At 48.2% G+C, this 17,952-nt stretch overlaps 1 protein-coding gene across 2 annotated transcripts in view; it reads left to right on the plus strand.

Annotated features, from left to right (window-relative positions):
- PHF2 (PHD finger protein 2) overlaps positions 1-3,565 on the plus strand; it is a 94,225-nt gene extending 90,660 nt beyond the window's left edge. For both annotated transcript variants that reach the window (XM_059927066.1, XM_059927067.1), the window contains exons 21-22: positions 481-901; positions 1,569-3,565. In XM_059927066.1, coding sequence (XP_059783049.1) covers positions 481-901; positions 1,569-1,657 — 510 coding nt within the window. In that variant the 3' untranslated portion in view covers positions 1,658-3,565. The remainder of the gene's footprint in view (positions 1-480; positions 902-1,568) is intronic.
- The last annotated feature ends 14,387 nt before the right edge of the window (positions 3,566-17,952 follow it).

Here is a 17,952-nt window from a genome sequence, read left to right on the forward strand (position 1 = left end):
CCTGGTTCCTCCAGGCTCCCAAGTCCCTGCTAGTGGGAAGCAGAGAAGCTGGGAACTGGTGGCAGGAGTCTCATGGCAGCTCAGAGTGGGGTGGTGGGGAATGGAGGGGGTTAGGGTGACGGGGGAGGGGGCCCATACTACGTGCCCACCAATAGGTAAACTCAGATTGAGTCTGTCCACTACAGCTGAGTGCTGGTGCCACATCCCGTGTGTCCCCGTGTCCAGGATGGCCCACCTCACACAGGGGGGCCTGGTGGTCTCTCCACAGGCCCCAGTACTGCTCTGCAGGGCTCGTGGTGGCTGGAGGTGGGGCTTGGGCGTGGTCCAGCCCTTTCTGCTCCTGCAGTGCTGGCTTGCTCAGCTCCATGGGAGAAGCCTTGTGCACAGCAGACCAGGCTGCTCCCAGGCTGCAGGCTGCTTCCCAGTGTCCGAAACCTGGCCAGCCCTGTGGGGTGACACACCTGCATGTTTTGTTCAAAGGAGGAGCAGAAAAGCAAAAAGAAAAAGAACACCAAAAGGAAGCTGGCTCCCAACACCACCTCCCCTTCCGCCTCTGCCTCTGCCAGCACCACCTCAGCCGGCACCACCTCAGCCGGCACCACCTCGGCCTCTACCACCTCGGCCTCCACCACCTCGGCCTCCACCGCCTCGGCCTCCACCACCCCAGCCTCCACCACCCCAGCCTCCACCAGCACGGCCAGCAGCCAGGCCTCACAGGAGGGTAGCTCACCTGAGCCCCCACCAGAGTCCCACAGCAGCAGCCTGGTTGACCACGAGTACACGGCAGCCGGCGCCTTTGCTGGGGCCCAAGCCGGCCGTGCCTCTCAGCCCATGGCCCCTGGGGTCTTCCTCACCACGAGGAGGCCCTCCTCGTCATCCCCCAACAACACCGCTGCCAAAGGTACCTTGCCCGCCGACCCTGAGTCACCTAGACTTGCAGACTGTCCCTGTGGATGACCACAGGCCTCCTTTGTCCCTGCAGCCATGAGTGTGTATGGCCAGGCACTCAGTCAGTATGTGGAACAAATGGTCCCTTTCAAGACCAAGAGCTCTGGTTACTCACCAGGGGGGTTCTGGTTACTTTGGAGTTAGGTCTGGCCCTTCAGACTCCCAGGGCCTCGGCTTTGGGGCCTGGCTTGAGTGTGGTTGGTGGTTTGCCGAGGATTCACTGGGAGGAGCCTAAGGTGACCCAGCCTCCTCTGTGTGAATTAGGGGTGGGATGGCTGGCCGGGTCTCGTGGTATCCCCACTGTCACCCCCGGACGCCCTGCACCATGGGCGTGAGGCCCAGCCGGCCATGGACATGGGGAGTGTGGCTCTAGGTGGCCCTAATGCCATCCCTGGCCTGTCCCTACCCTACTCACCACGGCCCAGCCCTTTGTCGACATAGCCTCTGAGTGGGGCGCTTTGCTGACAATTGGTGGTTTTGGAGGGATTCAGGACTCCCTGGACCTGGGAATTGCAGGCCCATTTTACAGACAGGGTGGGGGCTCAGGAGGGTTACAGACCCCCATCCCACATGCTGCTCCTGTCACTCATCTGTCTTTTTTGTGTCTGTGCCTCCCCCAGGAAAGCGTACAAAAAAGGGCATGGCCACTGCCAAACAGAGGCTTGGGAAAATTTTGAAAATTCATCGGAATGGAAAACTGCTCCTTTAAAGTTTGGAAAGCCAGGATCCTTCTGCTCCGCTCAGGACCCTTGGAGCCCTGCTAAAACATCAGCCCCCAGGAGGGTGGCCTTGCTGCCTCACCCCAGGGAGGGCCTGGCCTCTTCCCGGCAACCATCCCCCTCACATGAGCATCTGTTGCTTCAGCGGGCGGAGCTCGCCAATACGGACAGACGTCCTTTCTCAAGTTGCTTAGAGTGACCAGTTCCCGAAACGTGGCCCTGCCAGTTTGAGGACCATTCCAGTTTCAGGACAGTCTCCAGGCATCCCCGAGCATGGGTGTGATTGCAGGGCCTTTGCAGCTCTGCTGGGAGCATGAGTCCTTCAAGGAAGGAGGAGTGAGCCAATGCTCACCAGGCCCAGAGTCTGAGCTGGCCACAGGCTGGTAGCCTCCAGAGGCTTTAAAAAAGGCAAAGAACACTAGAGAGGAAGAGGAGGAGAGATCGGGGTGTGTATGTGCCCCTCTTCTCTTCCCAAGTGATTCTCAGACAAGTCCAGAGACTGTTGGGCCCAGCCAGGAGAGGAGCCTCTGTGCTCCCCGGCTGGTGGGTGGTGGGCCGGATGGTGGGTGTTGCACCCTGAATGCCTGGGGCATTTCTCAGGGCTGGCTGGGGCCATCAGCAGGGTCAGTGTGTCAGTGTTGGGGGGGAAGCCATCATGGGGTCCCCAGGGAAGGGTTCAGGCCCAGCCACAGTGTGGGGCCCAGGGGGCCCAGGCTAAGCTACATGGGTGGGCCCCGTCCAGCCTGACCATCTATACTCCGAGAAGCACTTCCCAGCCAAGGCACCCCGCCATATGCCTGGTGGGGCAGATGGTGGCCGGGTGGCCCGAGGACTTGGGGGCCAGGCACTTCTGTCTTGTCACCTGTTAACGTTTGGTGTCGAGTGCATGGGTGGCTCCTGGACCACGTGTCTGCCCATCGACACGGAGGGGCTGGATTTGTTTCTCAGGCAATCCTGTATTTTAATTTTAGATGTATTTCCTGAAGCATATTTTTCATAGAATGTAGCGTGTAAATAGCTTTTTAAATAACTTCTTTTTTATAAGAGTAAAAGTATCTTTAGGAATTTCTTTCTATAGAGTCCTTCATTAACATTTATACGAGTTTTTTGCCGAGTATGATGAACAGTTGGGTTTCCGATGCTTTTCCTTTTCCTTCTTTCTTTGTATTATTATGGTTATTATTATTATTTTTTCTTTTAGGAACTAAGGTATTGCCTGAAAAACAAGTGATGTCTTTGCAGCCTTATATCTGTCTTTACAGAAGCAAACAGTACACAAAAGATCTATTTCAGACACATTTGAAGAGGAATCTTCAACTTGAATACCAGCTCTTTCTTTCCTTCTTGTTGATGAAGGGGGTGGGGGTACAGTTATTTTACTAGCACCTTGTGAAGTGTTTCTGTGTTTTGTGATGCTGTAATTTATTAATGTTTGTAGCTTTTTATATTTGTACATTTCTTATGAGCTTTGTTTATATGCCCATCCCTGGGTGTTCTGTCCATGAGGAGAGGCAGCTTTGCGTGGGCCTTGCCACCCTTGCTCATCCTGTTTGGGGGATGCAGCCCCAGGACCCAGAGGCTGGGAGGGGCGAGCCTCATGGGGCCCTCACTATTCCGACCCGGCGTTTTGAAGGTTTCCTTTCCTGTCCTTGTTGAACATTTATATAATCTAACCTGGCCATCAAGCTGTTCTCTCTCTTCCTCTCTCTATCTCTCTTTTATTTTTTTAATTTTATTATTATTATTTTGGCAACATGTACATTTCTAACAAAGTTTATTGTGGCTATTAAAGTGTTTTATTTCCCAATTCATATTACTCTTGTATCGAGTTCATGAGGTCTAAGGTAACTTAGATCAAAGTTTTAAAAGAGTAAAAATATTTCAGGTTTTGTACAGAACCATGTCTGTGTCATTTCTGCCTTGTTGACTGTCATCCACTCTGGTAGTGAGGACGGTGGGGATCCTCGACGCTGGGGAGAGGAGTGGGCCAGTGAGTGGGCTGGGTGTGAGGGTGAGCAGTCAGACCAGGCCCCCTACCCAGGCCCAGCCCTGGCTGCCACCTTTCCCCTTGGAAAGCCTTTGGATTGCCCACAGGGCATATGTACTGCCCTGCACCCCAAAGCTGCAGCACCCTGAGCCAGCCTGCAGGAGCAGGCAGACGAGACTCTTGGTCAGAGTGGGCAGCCTTTGAGACCCTGACAGTACCAGCCCCAGCCCCTAGCATCCTCTAGTACCTTCTTAGTGTTCACACGTGTGCGGTTTAGTTGAGTCCGGTGAGAGGCACCGGAGAACATGTGCAGGATTTCAGTCTAAAGCTGATGTTAGGGACTTCCCTGATGGTGCAGTGGTTAAGAATCCACCTGCCAATGCAGGGGACATAGGTTCAATCCCTGATCCGGGAAGATCCCACGTGCTGTGGAGCAACTAAGCCCGTGCGCCACAACTACTGAGTCTGCGCTCTAGAGCCCGTGAGCCACAACTACTGAGCCCGCATGCCACAGCTACTGAAGCCTGCGTGCCCTAGAGCCCATGCGCTGCAACTACTGAAGCCCGAACGCCTAGAGCCCGTGCTCCGCAACAAGAGAAACCACCCAATGAGAAACCCACGAACCACAACGAAGAGTAGACCCCGCTCGCCACAGCTAGAGAAATCCCACATGCAGCAACGAAGACCCAATGCAGCCAAAAAAAAAAGAGCTGATGTTATTCCCAACAAATGAACAAAAGCAGACCCCTCCCCCCACCCACGCATACACAGATGCACAGTGCAGGGCACAGTGAGGATCGAGGATTAGGGAGAAAGAATGACCAACTGGCCAGAGGGGACTGTCACAGAGGAGACCCTAGGCCCACGCTGGGGCTGCCCCAGCTGCCAGGCATCTCAGACATTGCTGGGCCCTGGTATGCAGTGTTCAGCCAAGGCAGCTCCACAGCCTGAATTCGCTCCGCTGAACCCCGCAAGAGGGGCCTCTGCAAACCCCAAGGTTGGGCATTCACCCTCCTGGCAGCTGTCCTGTCCCTGCCCAGATCCAGCCAGATCTTGCCCTGTGGCTTCCCCAGGGGTCCCCACCCCCTCACCCCACAGCCGCTGGGGGACCGTGACAAGCCCTGGGCTGTTCTGTACAGCCCACCCCCCCGAGGCCTGGCTCTGGCTGCCCAGCCTCTGAGCTGGAGTCCTTGAGGCTGAGCTATCTGGGTGCTCCTTGGGTCTTCCCACCCCAGCATGGCTGTAGGGACTGGGTCTTCAGAGGGCCATCTGGGACCTAGGGCCTTAGGCTTGGGAAGGACCTCCCAGAAGGTACCCAGAGCCTCTTCCCTGGCCCTAGGCCCTATCCTGGGCTGCACCCACACCATCCTGGTGCAGCATGGCCTGGTCGTGCCCTGGGCCATCACTGTGGCGCCAGCTGCACTTGTGTGCGGGAATGTCTGTAGGTGGACCAGAGGCATGCATTTCTGGGTGTGCCTGCAGCAGGGGCAGCAAGGGGCCTGTGTCACTCTGTGCTTGGTGCTGGCTGTGGCCCTTCCAGGGTCTTCTCCCCATCTCCATGCAGGGCCAACAGCCCTGTGACAGTGAACTGGGAGGGGAGGGGCTGAGCAAGCTCCCTGCCCAGCCCCACGGACCCCTCATTTAACAGGTAGGTAAACTGAGGCCCACACTGAAGCCCTCCATGGATGAGACTTGAGTGCTCCAGGATTGTCCCTTGCTCACCATAATTTCTCAGCCTCCTGGTGACAGGTGTAAGTGGAACACCACCATCGTGTTGAGGCAGCTTCTGGGGGCTGCAGGATGCCAGCAGCAGGGTCCTGGAGAGCCACCTGACCAGCAACAAAGGTTGCAAGAGGAAACATGAAGGGTTGCATGTTAGGCCTCTGAGATGTTGGGAGCTGTTTTTTTTACTGCAGGCTGCCTAGTTCTGTCTGACTGAGACTCACATGCGGCTGTGTCCTGTGTACTGAACATGGCATAAATAAACAAATTGCCCCTTAAGTCGGCTTCCAAATTTCAGCTGAATTTTACAGTCATTTCCTGAGCACCTATTGTGTTCCAAGCTCAGTGTTGAGAAACTTCCAGAGGCTTCATCGGGGCCGATTTTGCCAAGGAGGACTCCAAGCTCAGAGGGGGCACCTGTTCCCCTGCTCCTCTTGGGAAGCGTGGGCCTTGCCTGGGACCCACACTGCCACCTGCTCACTTGTACAGTAGGACAAGCTGTGATGAGACACACCCATGGTGTTGTGTTACACTCCAGGTGAATGAAGGGGGTCTGGAAGCTTCCCTGGAGCAGCCCATGAGATGAAATTGTCTTCAGCAACACAAGCAAAGGCCCCAGGGCACGTGACCAGACCTCAGGGTGGTCAGATGGTGGGAGGTAGGACTGGAGCTGGCTCAGAGCAGGCGGAGGGTGTCCACACAGTGGGGAATGTGGCAGGCCCTGGGGAGCCCCTGCAGCTTAGCAAGCAGGTGCAGTGGACTCTCCGCGAAAGCAGCCTCTGCAGGGTAGGCTGAGGGCAAGGGGGTTACCCTCCCCCTGGCTCACATTCCCCTAGGATCCCCCTCCTCCTAGGGCTCCCTCTCCCCTCAAAGGCTCCTCCTCCCCCAAGTCTTGCCCTCTACCCCTTGTGCCCATCAGGCACATGTTGCCATCGTCTCTGTGCAAGTGGGGAGCTTAGCCCCGCCGGCAGCCCAGTCTGCTTTGCATGGTCCTGCCTGGGTGCTCGGAGCCTTGTACGGACCCTGAGCCAGTCCCCAAACCTGCAGGAAAGAGTCCCACTTGGTGCCTTGGGGCAATACTGAGAGCGACCACCAGGGGGCATGGGAGGGCCACGAACGAACAGTCCTTCAATAGAACAGCAGTTCATTTAGCACGTGTTGTCCTGTGGGCAAGACCCTGGGGCTAACAGCCGAAGGGACAGCAATGGGCAAAGAGAAATAAAGTTAACAGCATGCTGTGAGCGTTGGGAAGGAGATGATAATAATCAGATCAGCTTGGTCCTGAACTGTTCAAGGGCTGGGTGTGCTGGGACCTGTTTAAGTATCTGGCCTATATTAGCGCATTCACGCCTCACAACTGCCCTCTGAGGAAGGTCCTACAACTGTCTCTATCCTACCAAGGAGGAAACTGAGGCACAGAGTCTCACAGTTAGTGGAGCTGGCAGGACAGTTACAGAGCCCTTGAGCTAATGAGAGACACCATCCTGCAGACGGCGGCCAGGAGGGCAGCTCCCCAAGGCCCAGGAGGAAGAGCTGTGCCAGAGCAGAGGAAAGGAGCTACCGTTCAAAGGCCCTGAAGTGGGGACAAGGTGAGGTGCCGTCTTTGAGGATGGCTGGAGTGAGGGGCTGAGCACAGGGGATGGGGTGGAAGGTTGGGCAGGGCAGCAGGCTGGGCCATCCCCTTGCCTGACTCTCCCTTCCATCATGGGGGTCTCCCTCTTCCCCAGGCTGCACAGAGACCTTCAAACCCCCCTTTCCCCCAAGCACACTTTCCCCTCTGGACCCAGCCCACTCTGCCTCTGTGCACAGCCCTGAACCAGGAACCCTCTTTGCAGATGAGGACACTGAGGCAGGTCTTGTGTTGGACACATGGCTGCCGGGGTCTCTGCCCTCCTTGTCCACGGTACTGAGCGTTGGATGGTGTGTGGGAGGAAGAGTGAAGTGGGCTCATTGTCCAAGGGTTAAAGAAAAAGATGCTGCGCTTCCCTGGTGGCGCATTGGTTAAGAGCCCACCTACCAATGCAGGTGACACAGGTTCAAGCCCTGGTCTGAAAAGATCCCACATGCTGAGGAGCAGCTAAGCCCGTGTGCCGCAGCTACTAAGCCTGCGCTCTAGAACCCGCGAGCCACAATTGCTGAGCCCATGTGCCACAACTACTGAAGCCCGCGTGCCTAGACCCCGTGCTCCACAACAAGAGAAGCCACCACAGTGAGAGGCCCGCGCACTGCAACGAAGAGTGACCCCTGCTTGCTGCAGCTAGAGAGGGCCCGCGCACAGCAACAGAGACCCAGTGCAACCAAATATAAATAATAAATAAATTAATTTTTAAAAAAAAGAAAAAAAAAAGAAAAAGATGCTGCTGATGTAAAACTTCAGGCTGTGTTCCCAGCCCTGTGAAAGCAATTCTCCATAACAATAATGATAATGGTGCATAAGATTCATATCAAAGACATTAGAGGCTGGTGCTGAATTCCATAGGTTTCATGTAGTAATTGTGCTGCCAGTGTGGTCCCATTTCCTGAGTGAGTGCCTACAGTGTGCTGGGCAGGGTGCCATGAGCTTTCCCAAGGCTAATCACTTACCACTGCCCCTACACCTCAGGCTTGGGTCCTGGGACTGGGAGGCCTCTCTGAGAAGGTGACCTTTGAGCAGAGCCCAGAGACCATGGAGGAATAGTGTTGCGACCGAGGGAACAGTAGAGCAAAGACCCTGGGGCAGGATCCAGCTTCGTGAGGAACAGTGGGGGCAGTGTGGGTGGAGAAGTTGGCAGGGCCAGGGTTCCAGCAAGGCTTCGTCTGCCCCAGGCCTTGGTCCAGGCTGCGCCCCCTGACATGAGTGGCTATACTCTTGGCCCAAGGAGCCCATGGCAGGCCCAGCCCAGCCTGGCTGTGGAACCTTGGGGCTGGCCTCACCTTCCTCATCTGTAGAGTGGCTGATAGCGCGACCCCCACACAGAGGTGCTGCAGGGCTGACTTCTCCCCACAGGCCCGCCATTCCCACCTGGCCCTCTACTGGGGCACGCCCCACTCTACCTGCCTGCCCTGACAGCCTGTTTGCTGTATGATCTCAGGCAGGACTTCCCCTCTCTGGGCCTCTTCTTCCATCAGCCTTCCTGATGATGAGGGGGGTGATGGAGTAGGGATCTGGAGCTGAGGGGACAGCATGTCCCCACCTGGTCTGCCCTATGTCTTCTCTGCTATGGCCTGCAGAGGACTGCCCACACAGGAGGCAAGTCTCAGCAGGACACAGGACACAGCCCGGCTTTAGGTGGCCAGGCCTGGCCTGAGAGATCTGTCAACAGACATGCTACGTGCACCCCGACTTGCAGAGGTGTGAGGTGTGGAGCAGAGGCTGCGCCCTGGGCTGGGTGTGTACCCAGGTGGTTGTGTCGATGATCAGTTAAACGTTTATTCACATGCAGTTTGCAGTCTCCTTCCCATGTTTTGGAGTGGATCCTTACTTTTCACCACTCATGGTTTTGTGTCCCTAGAGCCCGGAGGATGGAGGGACACCAGGTGGGGCTGCAGGGTTGAGGAGGGGTGGTGGTGTGAGCGGAGCACCGTGGGCTGTCGGGCAGCCTGACAAATGGCCTCCCTCCTCAGCCGCCAGCCCGCCTTTCCCAGGCTGAGTCCCATCGGCCGCCTCATCCAAACATCCCAGGGGATGCCACCTCGGCAGAAAAATGATGCTGTTCCATTAACATCTGACACGGATTTGCAGGCCCCAAACAGACGAGCGTGCATGTAAACACCCGGCCTAGCTGGGCCCTCGCCCGGCTCAAAGCGGGATCCTCGTAATTAATTGTCCGCCTGCCGGCCTGCCGGCCTGAACCCACACTCCAGCCCGTGTTATTTCAAGATCGCAATCCCTCCTGTCCCCCCACCCCGCCCAACTGCATTTACCAAACAGCGGATGTGCTGGAGCTTGTAGGAAGGAGCAGAGAGATGGTCCTGGCTCTGCAGGCCTCAATTTCCTCCCTGTAAAATGGAGCCACCGACTTGGCCTCCCTGATGGTCAGGAGAACAGGGCCCATGTGCCTGGCTTGAGTTGGGCCAGAGCATCTGCACACTCATGAGCATGCTGTCTCGGGCTGCCCGGCCCAAATGGGTCGCGTGTTGAGAGAGCACAGCCCCAACAGGCCACCAGGGTCTCCACACCCCGGATGTGGGCTCAGCTAGGCTGACACTGCTGTTTATCTTTTCTACTCATTTTGGCTGATTAGTAAGTGTGTAAAGCCACATGTGTTACAATATGTGCCTTTTTACCTTGAAGAGGGAGGATTTTTTGTAGAATGTTGTTCTAGAATGTTGTCTAGAGTCAGTGATACCTTGTGCATATGTGTACACCAATAATACCTCTTTTGCTTATCAAAGAGAAATCTCATATAAATGGGCCACAATTCTGAGTAAGCTTTGGTCTGCCACATTTATATTTATTTCCTTCCTTCCCTCCTTTTTGGTTTAATTTATTTTAGAGTTTAGGAAAACTGCATGACTTTGCCTGCGATGGGCCATCAAGGGTCTCCCTGCTCTGCACCTGCAGCTGGTAGAGAAGCCACCTCTGTGAGCTGTAACATGGGGACAATTATCTTACCTTCTATGGGGTCATAGGGATAAACCAAAGCCAGGCTCACAGATGGGTCCCTACAATGTGTTCTGGGATCAGTATCTTTGCTCAAATGCTTAAATCTGAGGGAAAACCCCAGTCCTACTTTCTTATTCTTTTCTTTTTAAATGATCTAACTATGACTCCCTGGGATGAACTGTAGTTAATGGCCAAGAGCAGGGATCCCAAGTTTATCCTCCATCAACATCCAGGTATTTGTGACCCATATCACACAGACATTTGTTGGTGGGTTTCTCCTGGTGGCTGTGGATTAAGCTCTGGCAAAGTTTATTGGTGTCTGTACTCTGCTCTTCCCAGGGGGTTACCAGGAGCAGTGCCAGGGTTAGGGGTTGAGGGGGTGGTTCCATGAGAAGGAGGCATCTGGGGGCTTGTGGCAGATGTAAATAAGGATACTTTCTGGGGAGTTCTTTCATTTTTTGTTTCTGTTTTTTCTGTTCTAGACTCAGACCATATAGTTTTTGTAACTGTGGCTTTAGGATATATTTCCAATCTATCAAACACTCCATGTGCTTCTTGAATTGCTGTGCTGCAACCTGTGAAGCAGCTCTGAAGGTGGGGGAAAGGGGGCTCATGCTCCAGCTATGGTCTCCACTCAGGGAGGAGGGGTGCCTTCTCCATCTGTTCAAAACCTCCCTCCTCCTCTCCCCAGATGTGGCCATTCTCTGGGTTCAGCTCTCCTGCCCTCACCCTGCAGTCTTCTGGAGGGGACCTCTCAGCTGTGCCCACTCAGCTGCTCCAAACCCTCACTCCTCAGTGACTTTGGCCTCAGGGGCCCTTCTTATCTGTCGTTCCATCAACACGCTTAGATGGGTTGATTCTGGCTTCTTCAGGTCTCATGTACCTGCCCGCCCCAACTTAGCCTTCCCCAGGATGCCTTATACCAGCCCTGTCCTGACTCTGTTTCCCGGATTCCCTTCTTCAGTCCCCAAATTCAGTCCCAGACACCACCTCCTGTGGTCATTCTTCAGCCCAACCACCTTCTGTGGCTCCCCACTAACTGCCTACAGGACCCTCACAATCCAGGCCTTCAATTCTTTCATGCCTCAGTGCCCACAGCCCCAGCAGGGCATCCTCTGTGTGGTCAAATGGACACCCTCCTGGCCCACTTCACCCCAGAGGATAGTCTATGTCCTCGACGTGGGCCTTGGAGCTGTGGGGAGCCCCTGGTTCAGGGCAGGCAAGGGCACCAGTGGCTGGAGGATAGTGGGAAAGCAAGGTGGATTGAAGGACCAGGGACCCCAGAGGAAGGAGGGAACAGGAAGGTGGGAGGGGGACAAAGGGGGACTTTGAGAAGAGGGATGTTTTAGTGGAGAGAAGGAGTTTGTAAGGAAGAGGGCTCCAGGCAGAGGGACTAATGGCATGTGTGGAGCAGGGGCTGTTAATTCCTGCCCTGCAGGGGTGGATTAGGACAGACAAGCATCCAGGGTGGCCCTTCTGAGGCCTGGGGTTATCACTGCTTCCTCTTGTGAGGCTGCTGGTGATTCATGGTCTGAGGGCTGATGGGCAGGAAGTCAGAGGCATGGCTAAGCCAGCAGGGAGGGGTTGTGGCCACTCACACTGTGGTGGGCTGGGCTGACCTGTGCAGGCAGACACAGGCTCCTGGGAGCCCAGGTGGCAGAGTGCAAGATCCCCCAGCCACAGCCTAGGAGCCCATTCAGACAAGTGCTGTCTGGCCTTCAACCCCACACCCCTAATACCTCTGATGGGGTGCTCACATCCTCCTGGATGCTCTGTCTCACTCTTAAACTTGGTTGGACTCAAAGATCTGGAACCTGCCTTCCTAGGCTGGCCCTGGAGGGCCTGGAGAGGAGGTTCCCTGGGGCTTGGTTCTGGGGCTTAGGCCATAAACCAAGTCCAAGAGAAGGGGCCATGCAGCTCTGGGGCTGGTGGCATTTTTTCCTGGTAGTACAGTGGGTGGCTGAGGCCAAGTGATGCAAGTGACATGGATGTTCTTGGTGGCTCATTTAAAAGTGGGGGCTGCTCCTAGCAACCATGGCTCAGGCTTATGGGGGAAACAGATCGTGCGCTGCTGGGAAGTCCTGTGGGAGCCCAGGTAATGGGAGCACTGCAATTTGTGAAAGGTGGTGCAGGGGCAGATCACTGTGTTGGAAGCTCCCTCTGGAAACAAAAGTGGAGAACAGACGGTTGGGACTGAGAGGAGGCAAAGGGACCAAGAAGAAAGGAGGTGGCCACAAGGCCTGAGCTGGGACCAAGGCCAGGGTCATCAAGAGGACAGGATGGTTTCAAGAGCCACCTGGCTCTCCCATGACCCCTATGAAGCTTAGAGAAAATGCCTAGCTGGGGGAGATGGGACCAATTGAGAAACAGACCTCCCTCCCTCCAGAACAGGCCTTACTGATAAACTATTTGCAATGATGAAAATGTTTATATAGTGTAGTTGAGCACTGGAAATGTGGTTAGTGTGACTGAGTTTTGAATTCTTAATTTTATTTACTTTTAATTGCTTTAAGTTTAAATTTAAATGGCTGTGTGAAACAATCAATGAAATAGAAAATAGAAGAATAATAGAGAAAATCAATGAACCCCCAATTTGGTTCTTTGAATAACACTGATAAATCTCTAGCTGGACAGGTAAGAAAAAATGGAGAAGATATATATTTCCAATATAAGAGTGAAAGAGTGGTCATTACTGCTGGTCTTGCAGACATTAAAAAAAAACAAAGAATATTATGATCAACTTTATGTAAATGTTTGACAACTGACATAATATGGACAAATTCCTTGAAAGACACAAATAACCAAAATCGGTGCAAGAAGAAAGAGAATATCTTGTTAGCCTTCTGTGTATAAAAATTTTCAAATTAATAATTAAAAAACCTCCCTGCCCCCCTCACAAAATTCTAGACCCAGATTGCCTTACTGGTGAATTCTAGCTAACATTTCATAATGATATAATATATAAACTCTTTCAAAAAATACTGGATGAAGCAACACTTCTTATCTCATTTTACGAGGCCAGAATTACAGTGATGTCAAAACTAGAGATATTACCAAAAAATACAAAGAAATCTATAAACTTATATCCCTTATGAATACAAACATAAGATTCTCCATAAAATATTAGCAATCAAATCCAGCAATATAAAAAAAGGATCATATATTTAAGTGAGGTTTATCTCAGGAAGGTGAGGTTGGTTTAACATTCTCAAATCAATCAATGTAATTCACCAAATTAAGAGAATAAAGAATAAAGCCATATGATCATTTCAAAAAACAAAAACAAACAAACATAAAACAAACCACTTGATAAAATTAGGCACCCATTCAAGACAAATCTTTCATGAAAATATATAATAAATAGAAGGGAATATCTTCAACTTGATAAAAGTCTAGATACTTCCCCCCCAAAACAGAATTGAGGTAAGGAAATCCATTCTAACACTTCTATTCAATAGTGTACTTAGCCAAAGCAATAGGCAAGAAAGAAATAAAAGCCCTATATATTAGATGACATTCACAGATGCTACTATTGTGCACATAGGAATTTCTAAGGAATATGCAAAAGAGTTACTGGAACTCATTTGAGCAAAGACCTGGAGCATAAATCAGTTTTATGTATAATGAACAAAGAAAGAGAGAAAGAGGAAAAAGTGTTAAGACTGGAGACACTGGCAAAGGCCAGTTCATCAAGGCCACAGAATACAGGATCAGAATTTAAAAATCAATTGTATTTCTATATGCTAGCAATGAACAACTGGAAAAATGAAACTATAAAATGATACTTTTCACAATAGCATAAAAACATAAAATCCTTAAGGATAAATTTAACAAAAATATTTCCAAAAGACCTATACACTAAAAATTACAAAAACTGCTGGAAGAAATTAAAGACTTAAAAAATGAAGAGATAAATAGTATTCATTGTTTGGAAGAATCAATATTTTTAAGATGTCAGTTTCCCCAAAATCGTTCTATACATCTATTGCAATTCCAATCTTAGCAAGCTTTTTTGTAGAAATTGACATAGAAATGCAAAGGACCTAATACATCTAAACCAAACAATTTTAAAAGAACAACATTGGACTTACACTGGTTGGTTTCAAGACTTGACATAAAGTTATAAAGACTTGTTATTAAACTAAGCAAATGAAACAATGTAGTAGATATAGAAAAATAGAACTGGATGGCATGTTCAGAAATTATCCAGGAATATCTATATGTATATAGTCTATCGATTTTCAACAAAGGTACCAAGGCAGTTCACTACAAAAAGAAAATTCTTTTCAACAAATGGTACTTGAAAAACCAGATATCTACCAGGAAAAAAATAGAGCTTTGGCTCTTACCTCATTCATACACAAAAATTAAGGTCAAAAGGATCAGAGACCTTAAAAAGCTAAAACTATACATCTTCAAGAAAACATAGGAGAAAATCATCATGAACTTGTATAGGCAAAGATTTCTTAGAATGGACAAAAAAGAACAAAAAGTAAATTAAAAATTGGCAAGTTGAACGTCATCAAAATAAAAATATTTTGCCTTTTGTAAGTTTCCATTAAAAAATAAAAACCAAGCCACATGAAAGACATAAACCTCCAGATTCAAGAAGCTGAGTGTTTCCAAACAAGATAAATCCAAAGAAATCCACACCAACCATGACACATCAGAGTTAAACTTGTGAAAAGTAAAGACAAAGAAAAATATTTTTAAAATTCAGAAAGAAATGGCACATTACCTACAAAGAAGCACCAATTCAAGTGACAGTAGATTCCTCATTTGAAACTGTGAAGTTCAGAAGGAAGTAACACAATGATTTTCAAATGAGAAAGAAAAGAATTGTCAACCTAACATCCTATCTTCAGTGAAACTATCCTTCATGACTGAAGGGGAAATAAAGATACACTCTCAGATGATCAAACAATAAGAGAATTTGTTGCTAGCACACCTACTCTTAAAAAATAGCTAAAGAAATCTCTCCAACATAAAGGAAATGATAACAGAAGAAGACTGGGAACTTCAGAAAGGAAAGACAACAGAATAGGTAAAAATAGAAGAAGGAATAGATAAAAATATAAGTAAACACAATAGGTAAAAAGAGAAGTAAAATAGAAGTAATCTCTTTACCTCAAGAATTTCTTTAATCATATTTTGTTGTTGAAACAAAAGTAGTATCACCCTTGTGATGTGGTGCTCAAAATATGTAAAAGAAATAATTAGGAAAATTATATTTTAAAAGTTGGCAGGGTAAAGACAGTCTAGATGGAAGAAAGGTTTCTACACATCACTCAAATCAAAGCATTAATTTTAAAAAGGATAAGTGGCTATGTTAATATCATATAAAGTAGAATTTAGAGCAAAGAAAATTCCTAGGGACAAAGAGGAACATTACATAATGATAGAAGCAACAATCCACCAAGAAGGTATAGCAATCCTAAATATCATGCACTAACAGCTCTTTCAAGTACATGAAGCAAAAATTGATAGAGCTGAAAAGAGAAATAGACAAAGCCATAATTATGCTTGGGAATTCAACACCTCACTCTCAGCAACTGAGAAAACACAGAACACATCACCAAGCAACAGCAGAATACATATTCTTTTCAAACAGCCATGGGATGTTTACCAAGATAGGCCATAAAGCAAACTTCAACACATTTAAAAGAATTGAAATCATACTGAGACACCAATAAGGTAAAGACCAAAGGAACATCTCCAAACACTTGGGAAGTAATCATCAACATATTTCTAAATAATCCATGGGACAAATAGGGAGTTTCAAAGAAAATACAATAATAAATAGAACTGGGTAAAAATAAAAACATAGCATATCAAAAATTGTGGGATACAGCAAAAGCCATGCTGAGAGGAAAATTTATAGCACTAAATGCTTATATTAGGATTTAGAAAAGTTCTCAAAACAATAATATATGGTCATACCTCAAGAAGTTAGAAAAAGGAGAGCAAAATATATCCAAAGCAATCTGAAGGAAGGAACTAATAAAGATAAGAGCAGAAATTTATGATATTGAAAAGAGCAAAACAATACAGAAAATTAATGAAAAATATCATCAAAATTGATAATCTTTTAGCAAGACTAAGATAAATAGAGAGAAGACCCAAATCACCAATATCAAGAATGAAACAGAGGGTATTACAAGAGCTTCTGCAGCCATTTAAAATGTAGTAAGGGAATACTGTAATAAACTCTATGAGAATAAATTTGACAATTTAGAAGAAATCAGTTGATCAATTCCTCAAACACTAAAAACAACCGAAACTCAATCAAGATGAATGAGAAAAATTGAATAGTAATATAACCATAAAATAAATTGGATTGGTAATTTTAAAACTGCTGGAAAAGAAATCTGCCGGCCAAAATGATTTTTCACTGGAAACTTCTAGAAAACATTTAAAGAAGAATTAGCACCATTTCTGCAAAATCTATCTCAGAAAGTACAAAAAGAGGGAACACTTGCCAGACTTATTTTATGAGACCAATGTTACCCTGATACCAAAACCAGAGAAAGGGGAGAGACAGAGAGAGAGACAGAATGAAAGACTAATATCTTTCATGAATATAGAAGCAAAAATTTTCAACAAAATATGAGCAAATCAAATCCAGGAATATAAAGGAAAAAATTATACACTCATAGTGGGACTTATTTCAGGAATCAAGTCTGGTTTAATATTTTAAAATCAATCAATACCATCAGCATCAACTGGTCAAAGACGAAAAATATGACTATATCCATGGATGCAGAAAAAGAATTTGACAAATCCAATAGCCATTTATTATTATTATTATTTTAATTTATTTATTTTGGCTGTGTTGGGTCTTCGTTGCTGTGCGCAGGCTTTCTCTAGTTGTGGAGAGCAGGGGCTACTCTTTGTTTCAGTGAGTGGGCTTCTCATTGCGGTGGCTTCTCTTGCTGTGCAGCACAGGCTCTAGGCACACGAGCTTCAGTAGTTGCAGCACACGGGCTCAGTAGTTGTGGCTCATGGGCTGTAGAGCACAGGCTCAGTAGTTGTGGTGCATGGGCTTAGTTGCTCCGGGGCACGTAGGATCTTCCCATACCAGGGCTCAAACCCATGTCCCCTACATTGGCAGGCGGATTCTCAACCACTGCGCCACCAGGGAAGCCCCTACTTATTATTTTAAAAAGCATCAACAAACTAGGAATAGAGAGGTGAACTCCCTCAACTTGCTAAAGAACATCTACCCAAAAACCTATAGCTAACATCATACTTAATGATGAAGGACTAAATGCTTTCTTTCTGAGTTTGGGAACAAGGGAGAGATGTTTGCTCCCACCACTGTTATTTCACATAGTACTAGAAGTTCCAGCCACTGTGACAAGGAAAGGAAAAAAGCACACAGATTGTAAAGGAAGAAATTAAACTACCCCTATTTGCAGATGAAATGATAGTATATGTAGAAAATCCAAAGGAATCTGCAAAATATATGAACAGACTCTTAGAGGTAATAAGTTAATTCAGCAAGGTTGAAAGATAAAGGATCAAAATACAAAAGTTTATTTTATTTCTATATACTAAAAATGAACATTTGAAAATTGACATTAAAAACATAATATCATTTATACTCACTCCACAGAAAATAAAACACTTCGGTGCAAGTATAACTAAACATGTACAGGATCAGAAAAGCTGACAATTACAAAATGTTGGTGAAAGAAGTCAAAGAAGACCTAAACAAATGGAAAACCATACCATCTTCATGAATTGGAAGACTTAACGTGGTAAACAAGTCAGTTCTCCCCTAGTCAATCTATAGGTTTAACGTAATTCTTGTCAAAACTCCAAAAAGCTTTTGAGTAGGCATAGACAAACTCTTTTTAAAATTTGTATTAAAAAGCAAGGCTTTAAATTAGTGTTATGTGTTGAATTGTGTTCCCCAAGATTCATATACTGACATCCTAATCCCTATACTTCAGAATGTGACCTTATTTGGAGATAGAGTCTCTTTTAAA

The sequence above is a fragment of the Balaenoptera ricei genome, chromosome 6 (assembly GCF_028023285.1).
Source record: "Balaenoptera ricei isolate mBalRic1 chromosome 6, mBalRic1.hap2, whole genome shotgun sequence".
In the NCBI taxonomy this organism is placed as follows: domain Eukaryota; kingdom Metazoa; phylum Chordata; class Mammalia; order Artiodactyla; family Balaenopteridae; genus Balaenoptera; species Balaenoptera ricei.